This window comes from Drosophila gunungcola, unplaced genomic scaffold (assembly GCF_025200985.1).
Source record: "Drosophila gunungcola strain Sukarami unplaced genomic scaffold, Dgunungcola_SK_2 000091F, whole genome shotgun sequence".
In the NCBI taxonomy this organism is placed as follows: Eukaryota; Metazoa; Arthropoda; class Insecta; order Diptera; family Drosophilidae; genus Drosophila; species Drosophila gunungcola.
In genome coordinates, this window is record NW_026453253.1 from 46,939 (window position 1) to 57,521 (window position 10,583).

General features: G+C 43.4%; 2 protein-coding genes across 3 annotated transcripts in view; one reads left to right on the forward strand and one right to left on the reverse strand.

Moving 5' to 3' along the window:
- LOC128265080 (integrin alpha-PS1) overlaps positions 1-8,119 on the forward strand; it is a 53,911-nt gene extending 45,792 nt beyond the window's left edge. For both annotated transcript variants that reach the window (XM_053000889.1, XM_053000890.1), the window contains 6 exons: positions 1,369-1,481; positions 1,618-1,751; positions 3,329-4,725; positions 5,072-5,211; positions 5,284-6,381; positions 6,652-8,119. In XM_053000889.1, the coding sequence (XP_052856849.1) occupies positions 1,369-1,481; positions 1,618-1,751; positions 3,329-4,725; positions 5,072-5,211; positions 5,284-6,381; positions 6,652-6,897 (3,128 nt within the window). In that variant the 3' untranslated portion in view covers positions 6,898-8,119. The remainder of the gene's footprint in view (positions 1-1,368; positions 1,482-1,617; positions 1,752-3,328; positions 4,726-5,071; positions 5,212-5,283; positions 6,382-6,651) is intronic.
- A 661-nt stretch (positions 8,120-8,780) lies between these two features.
- Positions 8,781-10,386, reverse strand: LOC128265081 (proteasome activator complex subunit 3). The gene is made up of 3 exons (XM_053000891.1): positions 10,331-10,386; positions 9,766-10,262; positions 8,781-9,501 (listed from the first exon to the last, which is right to left on the reverse strand). Exons 2-3 carry the CDS (start codon positions 10,145-10,147, stop codon positions 9,134-9,136), a joined length of 750 nt encoding a protein of 249 aa, XP_052856851.1. The 5' UTR covers positions 10,148-10,262; positions 10,331-10,386; the 3' UTR covers positions 8,781-9,133.
- Positions 10,387-10,583: the final 197 nt, after the last annotated feature.

A 10,583-nucleotide genomic window follows, 5' to 3' on the forward strand; every position in this document is an offset into this window, starting at 1 on the left:
ATGTTGATATTACCAAAGATAATAAATAATATGAAATACTTGTTATTTTTCTAACATCACATACATTAATTATACAAAAAAAAAAGATTTTCTTAAATGCTATCATTTTGAAATGAAACAAAATTATAAATAATTTTGTAAGGATCTAAGAAAAAGCTCAATTCAGCTAAAAATAATTGTAAAAGAGTGGAGAATTAAATTGGGAAATATTTGTATGCTTGATCATTAAATTTGGTAATATTTTCTCCGTACAACTCCACTCTCTCTCCCTCTCTGTCTCCCAATCTCCACTCCCGTTCGCTCCAGCAAGTGTAATAATCATTTATCATATTTCAACACTTTGATGCCTTAAAATGCATTTTAAATCAATTTCGTTCGGCTCTCTCTCTCTTTCGCGGCTGCGCTTTCCATTTTTGTTTTTCCGCTCTTTTGCTTCGTTTCATGCTTCGTTTAATCAACAATTTTTGTTTCCCTCTCCCCTCTCCACCCCCCCCTGATTTTTTCTCTTTTTACAACTTACCGCCAACATTAAAAAAAAACAATCAAAAAAACTTGTTGTTGCTGCTCAAAAATCAGCTGTAAATAATTGAATTGTTCGGAGTTTGAAGTCGGTTGGAATTTGCATTTTACTGATTTTGTTTCAATTTCGATTTCCAGTTCGAGTTGAACATTGGGGTGGACCCGAACACTTTAAAAATGGGATTTACTTTTAATTTAGGTTTACTATAAAAGTATTTAGTGATCATCATATCATAACAGATAACGCACATATCAAAAAAAATACTCCATGTTTTAATATAATAAATTGTTTTATTATAATCAAATTCTCAATAAAACATTTTAAATTGTTGTAAAATACCCAATTTAACGAAGTCCAAATTTATAAATATTGGTTTGAGTATCAATTTAAAAAAACTGAAAAGTTATATCAAAGAATTTTTGAGAAATAATCTGTTTGACAATAGAGTGTATATTATTTACAACCAAAAACACACCTTAATAAGGTCCACCCTGCTGTACATATGTACATACGTATGTAAATTTGTGAATGATTATTATTGTTTTTACCATATACTATATATATACATATATTGTTGATAATGCATACTACTCTTAGTTTTTTAAAGTTATTAATTATTATTACCGTTACCGTTATTGTTGTTGTGTTGATGTTATTATTATTATTGTTGTTGTTGCTGACATGCACACAAACACATATGTACACACACGCACAGAAAAACACAGTCACACACGCACACTATCAAACGTTGCATCCCTTTTTTGGCAATTGTTAACACTCTGCACTTTCTCTCTTTCTCCCGCGATCTTCACATTCTTCGCTCTCCGTATTCTCCGTTCTTCGCTCAGCTTTTGATAGCGAAATTCTTTCACCGCCCGGCCACGACGAAATCAAGGAGGATCAATGGATGGGCGTTACGGTGCGCTCGAATCCCCTGCAAGCCAACGGATCCGGCGGAAAGGTTAGTGAGATCATATCGATCATTATTATTATTATTATTATTATTAAATATTAAACATATAAAGCCAAAATATTTATGTTATAAAAGATTATTGACTTATAACGCTCTATAATGCTATAACATGTTATAATATTAGGTAATCGTATGCGCCCATCGCTATATGTACATCGTTAGGGAGAATCGTTATGGGCAGGGTCTCTGCTATCTACTTACAAACGATCTCCAATTTGAGGAGGTCCACGAACCCTGCAAAGGACGTCCAGTGCAAAGGTGAGTACTCTGAGTTAGTAAATATTAATATTTATTTAAAGTTTATACTAATTCACTTTTTCTTCCTTCTGAGATATTTGGATATGGTTACCAGGGAGGAAATTCATTTTCACTGAAGAACTTAAAAAGTCGTTATGTAATATCCATGTGTCACTGCGCTGAAATGAATAAGTAGCACTTTTTGAGGAATATAAATTATTGACGAAGAGGCTCTTAAATAATTTTTGGAAATGCCATTAGTTTAGGAACCGGAAGAAAAATTAATACTTTTATTTTTGGTCATTACAGAGGAATGTCAATTAGGGATAGTTGTTTTTATTTCGTCATGAAATATTCTATATACATTCTATATATCTAAACTTTGCTGTAATAAATAATATTTAAAAAATCTTACAAAATTATGTAGATGTAGGTTTTATTTTATAATATTTACTTATCTCTTGTTCTTGTAAGGTGGATTTCTTGCCGGTTGTCCCAGGTCATTGATATTGCTATCTACATTGATCAGGTAGTTTTTTGTGGGTCGAGGTAATCATAACACTCCACACCCCAAACCCCTTCTCTATCCAGCTGACATGGGTCAGTTGTTTGTTTGTTTTCTATTCCTGGCAGGGAAGCGAAAGGGGAAAAAGTGTCAAGGTAAATTATCTTCGGCGATGAATAATGCGGGGGTGTTTCGCCCAATTAGCATTCAGCGTGTGTGGCGAGTTGCGAGTTGGGGCAGGGTCACTTCAAGTGTGACACCGATGACGTCGTTGCAGGCCAAAAACGCACACTCATAAAGGTGAAATTTAATTTATTTAAATGACAGGAGGGATTCCACACCCACATGATGACCGAAATCAGGGAGCGTTCGGGAACGAGGGGGGTCAGAGGTGGCCTGTCATCATTCTGAATATGCAATTTTTCATCAAGCTGAAGCTCGCGTGTCCAAACTCGATTCTGAAATAGGCAGGGGGTAAAAAAAAAAACAAAAGAGGTCACAAATAGGTGGAAATGTTGACCCTGGTCATCCATTAATGTCCAACGCACAACTCCATTCGGGATTAGACAAATGGCGGAGAAATAAAGATACGGGTGCCCAAAGCGTCCTTTCGTTGACCATGGTCATCTATTAATGTCCAGGTCCTGGAACAGGATAATCTATGCGGGGGGTAAATGAAGATGGCCAAGACATCATGCCCTTGGACTCTTTGGCTTGTACTATCATACATCAAGAATTAACCTGAGTTGAAGTTTTAACAGTAGTTGTTTTTATCTGCATTCAATTAAAACTAAAGTGAATAAAATGCAGATATTTGTCAATGCTACCAAATGTTTGACGAAAGTTGAGAGAAAAGGGATGAATTCTTTTAGAGGCTTATCAGTTTTTAAAGTAACCGTTATTACAGAGCAAAAAAGTTATCTGCTTTTCTGCGCAAAGTCGTTTATAGCTAATAAAATATTTTTTTTTACAAAACTAAAATGAATTAAAACACTATGAGAAAGATAATGGTTTGGATAGAGGATAAATATGTATATTAATAAGAAACAAACATATATCTTAACAGCTTCACCCTCCTATTTTTAATCCACAGACAACACGAGGACTACGGACTGTGCCAGGCGGGAACATCCGCTGCTCTCCTGGACGATGACACCATGGTGTTGGGCTCCCCCGGACCCTACACTTGGCGCGGGTCCATCTGGGTGACCCAGGTGGGTGGGGAGTACCTGCAGCGCGACAAGACGACCTACTACAGTGATCACTCGGACAACAGCTCGCCGGTGGACAAGTACAGCTACCTGGGCATGTCCGTTACGGGGGGCCGATTCTTCGGACAAATGTCGTATGCGGCCGGAGCTCCACGCTCGCAGGGCCACGGTCAGGTGGTGATCTTCGACAAGTCCACCGACAATCCGATTCCGGTGCACTCGATCCTGGACGGCGAGCAGTTCGGATCGAGTTTTGGCTACGAACTGGCCACCGCCGATGTGAACGGCGACCATCGACCCGACTTGATTGTGGCCGCTCCGCTGTACTTCACCAAAACGGAGGGTGGAGCTGTGTACGTTTATCAGAATGACAAGGACACGTTGCCCCGGAAGTACACACTGAAGCTGACGGGGACGCTGGAGAGTCGTTTCGGCCTGGCCCTCGCGAATATCGGGGATCTGAACAAGGACAACTGCGAGGATCTGGCGGTGGGAGCTCCGTACGAGGGCAACGGCGTGGTCTACATATACTTGGGATCGGAGCAGGGACTGAATGCCAAGCCGGCACAGAAGATAATGGCCTCGGAACTGGGGGGCACCACGCCCACTGGCCAACCGGCCATCCGAACCTTCGGCATATCGATATCGGGCAACACGGATCTGGACGACAACTCCTATCCGGATGTGGTTATCGGGGCGTTCAACTCCTCAGCCGCGGTCATCCTGCTGGCCAGGCCCATCATCAGCATCCAGACGAAGGTGCTGCGTGACGAGCTGCGCAACATGGACCCCAATCAGCCGGGCTGTGCCGCCGATCCGGCCAGCAATCTGACCTGCTTCACCTTCGAGGCCTGCTGCAGCATCGATCCGTACGACGAGAAGAGCAAGGAGCTCCGGCTGGCCTACAACGTCGAGGCGGAGACCTTCGATCACCTGAAGAAGTTCTCGCGGGTCTTCTTCGATCGGGACAACAAGCGGAGCAATGTGCTCAGTCGGGTGGTGAGGGTGCAAACCAATGGCCGGATGGCCTGCCAGTCGGTCACGGGCTACATCAAGGCCAATACCCGGGACATCCAGACTCCGGTGCGTTTCCGATTAAAGTACTCGCTGGAGGAGCCGCCACTGGCCAAGTCCGCTCTGGTGCGACTCAATCCGATACTGGACCAGACCCAGGCGCACATCGACTTTGAGGGCACCTTCCAGAAGGACTGCGGCGATGACGATCTCTGCGAGAGCAATCTGGTCATCCGGGCGGAGCCGAACATCACACAGTCCTCAGGTGAGTTGGGTTGGCTTTTCTCAGTGTACTATTTAAAAAAAAAACAAAAATTGGAACACTAAGCAATGTTGCCTCTAGGACTAAAAGAGCAAATTATCAGATTAGTTTCAATAAAAATACATTAAGAATATACCCTCTTTCTTAACAAAAAAAAAAATATCGAACACCAAATAATGTAGCCTTTAGAACATTAAGACTTAGTTATCTTTCTCTTTTTAATATTTATAAAACAAACGTTTTTTTAAATCCGCTTTTTTTACCAAAAAAAAAAAATCCTTTGAACTCTAATACCAGATTATCAAACCAGAAAGACTTTTAGAAAAATTAAATTTTTAATTCTTTTTAGGCAAAGATTATACCTTGATCCTGGATGAAACGGAACTGGAGGTTCGCATCTATGTGAGCAATCTGGAAGATTCCGCTTACGAAGCTCAACTGTTCATCGCCCATCAAGCGGGAGTGTCCTATGTGGCCACCAAGAAGCCGGTAAGTCTTTGTCAGAAACGAGCTCTGTTCCGTATTTAACTTTTTCATCTTACAACCCGCTCCTCAAAATAGACGAATGCCACATGCAACAGCTATAACACTACCCTGGTGGCCTGCAGTCTGGGTAATCCCATGCTGCGTGACACCACCACGTTTGTGACCATTCGGTTCCAGCCCAAAGGATTGGAGCCGAGTGAGAAGTCCATGCTGTTCCACATCTTTGCCAATACCACCTCCAAGCTGGTGGGTCGCGAGCGTCCCGAACGTGATCTTCTGGTGAATGTGGTGCGTCGGGCGAAGCTTCACTTCCGCGGCTGGGCCATTCCGGAGCAGAGTTTCTACAGTGGGTCGAGTGCGACGACGGGTGTGGCCACCACCAGCACCACCACTGGAATCTCAGATGCCGAACTACACGGACCGATGGGAATGGACGATGTGGGATCGCAGGTGCATCACAGTTTCACCATCTTCAACGAGGGACCCTCGACGGCGCCCAAAGTCCAGATGGTCATCTACTGGCCCTGGTCACTGTACAGTGATCCCCAGAGCGGTCGAAATGACCAGTACCTGCTCTATCTGGAGCAAATACCCACGGTGGAGGCCAGTCAGGGTGAGTGCCATGTGGCGCCCGAGTTTGTCAACCCCCTAAAGTTGGCCAGTGGCTCGAGGGACAACACGGGCTACTTGAGGGCCCCGGCCCAAATGAGAATGTTCCCCTCCCAGTCCCGTCATCCGTACAACAAGAGTGCCATCCACTCGCAGAGGACCTACTACTCCAGCAGCGATCGGGAGGACTTGACAGATGGCAACCGGGCCCACTCGCATCCCGTCCAGAACCGGGTGCGTCGCAGCTTCCTGGAACGAGTCACCCGACTGGAGCGATTGATGTACGATCCGGAGGGCGGCAATGCACAGGGAGCCAATGGCAAGAAGCAGGACATCGTGGAGCTGGACTGCAACAAGGGCTCGACGAACTGCGTTCGCATTGAATGCGAAATCTTCAATATGCCCGCCTCATCCGAGGCCCAAGTGGTGGTCAAGGCCCGCCTGTGGAACTCCACGCTGGTCAGCGAGTATCCCAGGGTCGAACGAGTCAGGATCTTCTCGACGGCGACGGCCCAAATTCCCGATAGCTATGGCGTCGAGGTGATGGAGCAGAACAACATAGAGGTGAGGCTTTTATTTTGACATTGGATTAAGAAAAAAAATTCGTTCTTTTCATTTCGTTTCAATTAATAACAAAAAAATGTTTACTACCATTGCCTTTTGCACTTCGTTAAAAAAAATGTACAATTAAAATTTGTGCTACCACTGCTTTTTCTTTTTCGTAAAAAAAAAAAAACATTTTCCTGAAATTGGATCTTTAACATTTCTATGCCACTATTTTCCATTTCGTTAAATAAAAAAACTATTACTTAAATTGATTTTTGCATTTTTTAGGTGGAGACGCGGGCCTATCCGGAACTGAGGAACCAGCAGCGCGACACATCGATACCCTGGCTGATCATCATACTGGGCATTGTGGGCGGATTGCTGCTCCTGGCGCTATTCACCTACTTGCTGTGGAAGTGCGGCTTCTTCAAGCGCATCCGACCCACCGATCCCACGCTCAGCGGCAATCTGGAGAAGATGAACGAGGAGAAGCCCTTCCTGGCGCCGGCGAAGAACTCGCATCACGTTATCTAACAAGAGGGCACCGTCGGCTGGGATCTGGTGCGCCGTCGTAGGCGTCGACGTCGTCTAGCACTGCGACTTCCGGTTCCGGTTCCGTCACAGCCACGTCAGGGCTGGCGGAAAACTGCGAACAACAATAATAGCCACCATCATGTTAACAACAACAACGACAGTGATGTGGACGTACTTTCGCTAACGCCGCCGCCACCGCCGCTCAGCATCCTAAGCTGGGGACACGATGGGTACTACCAGGCCAGCGCCGCCTGGTGGGGTCACCACATGTGATCGGATCGGATTGGAGTCACCAGGGGGGTCATGTGGGTTGTGGTTCAATGTGCCATTTCGTTTACTTAATGCAACAGGCTAAGTTCAGTTCAGTGAATGCGACCAAATGGATTTGGTGGCCGGAAAGACCTGTCACTGACATCAGCCAAGGATATCGGTTAGCCAGTAAAGTCCAGCAATTTTTCCGAAAATGTTGAAATATTCGAAATCAAATTAGCAATATGGTGTTTTTAGAAACGTTTTTTTTTTCAACACACAATAATATTATATAAGCTTTCAAAATCGATTACTGTTGCTTTGAAGTAAGGGTTATCCCTAAATACTACTCAATGGTGCTTTTATAATGTTTATTGGTAAATTGTATCCTTATCATTCAAGAGTTATGTAAAATAAAACTACCGATATATTTAGCTGATGTCAGTACTGAGCTTTAGTCTAAGGATTAGCTAAGCACCCAAACGTTGATAATCTGTGTAAAAATGTTCATTGTCGTATTTAGATTAAAGCCTAAGTTAGGCTAAGCTAAAGAGAGCGACTCGAAAATTCCGAATATAGCATACAAAAGAAAAAACACTGCCAATATAACATCAAAAGTGCCTCGTAATCGAACCTTAATTCCAATTCACTGGACACGTCAAATTAAAAAAAAACGAAAGTATTAGCACAAACTTAATGCATAGCTATTAAAAAATTCACGAGCGACAGAATTTAGCACGCACACCGGCAAAGCTTATATTTGGTTTGTTTAGGTTTCCACTTATTCGGTCAAAGTTAAGATGACAGATTTTTTTTTAAATTATGGAACACACCACAGATTTTAGTTTTTGTATGTATGTATGTGTGGGGTCGAGACATAGTTAAATTAGTTGTAAATAAAAATTCGATAGTTCTAGATGTAAATAGTAATTATGTTTCATTATTTAATATACGATTCCTTTTTTTTAAGAAAGTTTGTGTTTTGAATTTATTCTTTGGCGGGAGTTCGAAGCGAACATGTTTGCACTGCAGTTTTAAAGCACTAAGCTTAAGTGTTGTGCTGTATCAAAAATACACTCTACAAAAAATGGTATTCAAGTCAGGACATATTAATATTTGGTCGAAGTCGCAAAAACGTGATTAAAAAAATAAAAATGTTTTTAAATGTTTATCGAAGAGTGGGTAGGATTGTTTAATTAGTTGGTAAGCTAAACAAAGGTTCGAATAGCCTGGAAACTTTTTAAAAATACTAAAGTCTTTTAGCAAGCAGTTTGCCTAATGGAAGCTGTAGCAATCAGCTTTTGCGTGTCCAAACTCCTCCCAAAAGCCAGCTGCTGCGCGACCTTAAAAACAATTGGCAGCGCAAAAAATGGCCATGCTGATATATTTTTTTGGCGCGACTTCAAATGCCGAAAATGATGACGCCATCAGATACTTGTAAAATTAAATCGAAGATCCCCTTTAAGTGAATAAAGAATAACAAATATTTTAATACTCTGCCAAAAGGTCACATGGTTTTCTTTTATTACAAACTTTCAGTTGCTCAATCGCGCCGAGTCTTGAGTTTTCAAACCGCATTTGTTTCTTCTCATTAATTTTAAATGATTTTTCTTGCCCTCGGCCGACAACGACGAGGCAACGTTCGATTTATTTATTCATATGCATAGCTATAGCTATTAGTGGAATCTATACAGCATCGGTTTCTTGTATTCTACGCTAAACTCGACATTAAACTCTAGTTCGTCTAGAGTACAAATGGATCAATACAGTGGCTAGTTAGGCTACAGCTATTGCTTAATGGTTCTCGTACCTCTTCTTTTCACTTGGCAACCGAAATGGAGGGGGCTGAGCTTTTCGAGTAGCCACGAGAACCGTTGTCCGTCCGTTCTACGGGCTGTTTATTGTTGTTTGTTTGTTTCTTGAACAGTAAATAGGATGATGGAAAAAAAAAGAAAAGGTCTTCTTGGGCTGGGACTGGAGGAAACCCCTAGTAGAGGCTCTCGGTGTTGGAGGAGCGCGGCTTCTTCAGCTTCTCCAGGTTCTTAATCACTATATCGTGCAGCGAGGAGTAGCGGTTGCGCACCTCGCAGACGACCAGCCACAGACTGAGGTACTCCTTCTCGTCCAGCTCGACGACGGCGCGGCGATAGTCATCGATGTGCGGATATTTGGCCACCTTGGACACCACTTTGGCGCGTGAAAGGAAGTAGCGCGATATCTGGTCAAAGAAGGCGGCCGCTTCCGATTCCACCGTCTGAATCTCGGCCAGAGTGTCCTCCTGGATGGAGACGCCAAAATTGTTTCCATCCTCGATCTTGGGTATCATGAATGAGATCCACATCTTCAGCAGATTAGCTGCGGAAAAGAAAATTCAAGGGTATTACTAGGAATTTGTTGAGGCTTTTGGTTCTGTGGGATTGCAGGGCTTTATTAGTTGGATTTCTAAGAAATCAAGTTTCTTGGTTATTTTGGGACAATAGGCGGTTATAAGAAGCAAGTCTTGTCTTAAAAATATTGACTACAGTATGTTTTTGGCTTTAGGAGTTAGCTTTTAGCATTTATAACACAGGGTTTGTAGGGAAGGGATGAGTAGGATCTCCAAGCCCTCAGAGTACTTACAATCCTCCACTAGCTTCCTGATTATGGGCTTGACCACCTTGATCATCTCGCAGAGCGGTTTGTTGCACGGCACCGTTCCGGCGGGCAGTGCCAGAACCGGCTGCCCCGAGACGATCACATCCTTGCGCTGCCGCTTGGTGGGCGGATGGTCGCCGTCCTCGGACTTGTTGTCCTCGTGGTTCTTAACCAAAACGGGCGGCAGGGCCGGGATGTTGAGGTCCTGGTGCACCTCCTCGAAATTGCGCTCATTAAACATCGGCGTGGCCAGGAGCTCGTTGAGCTGGACGATCTTCTCCGGGAAGCGCTTGGTGATCAGCAGCTCCGCCTTGAGGATCAACGTATCCTTGTACTCCTGCACCTTCACCACCGTGTCGTTCGGCATGTTTGCTTTTGTAGTTTCCGCGTTTTGCGTGCCGTGTCCGTGCAAACTTCTAGATGCCTGATCGCCTGATCCTTTCCTGAGTCGTTACTGCTGTTCCTTGCCTTCCTCAGACGCTCTGAAATCGTGGGACAGTTGATTTGTGTCGGCGGATGGCGAAATTGGGAGCGGGAAAAGCAGACTTACCGACAAATTTTGATGCCAAGCAACAACACACATGTGCTGCTAGAGCTGGAAGAAAATCGATTTGTAATCGATACTATCGCATGAACAGAAGCCGGACCGCGGATATCGTCGATCTGGCAGTGCAGTTTATTAATTATTTGATAGAAAAATTAATATTGGCGTAACTGAACAACATATTTTTCCAATATTCAGTTATTTAGGTTAATACAGTGTGAATATTTAAATATTTATTTCATGTTGTAAGATATCTTGA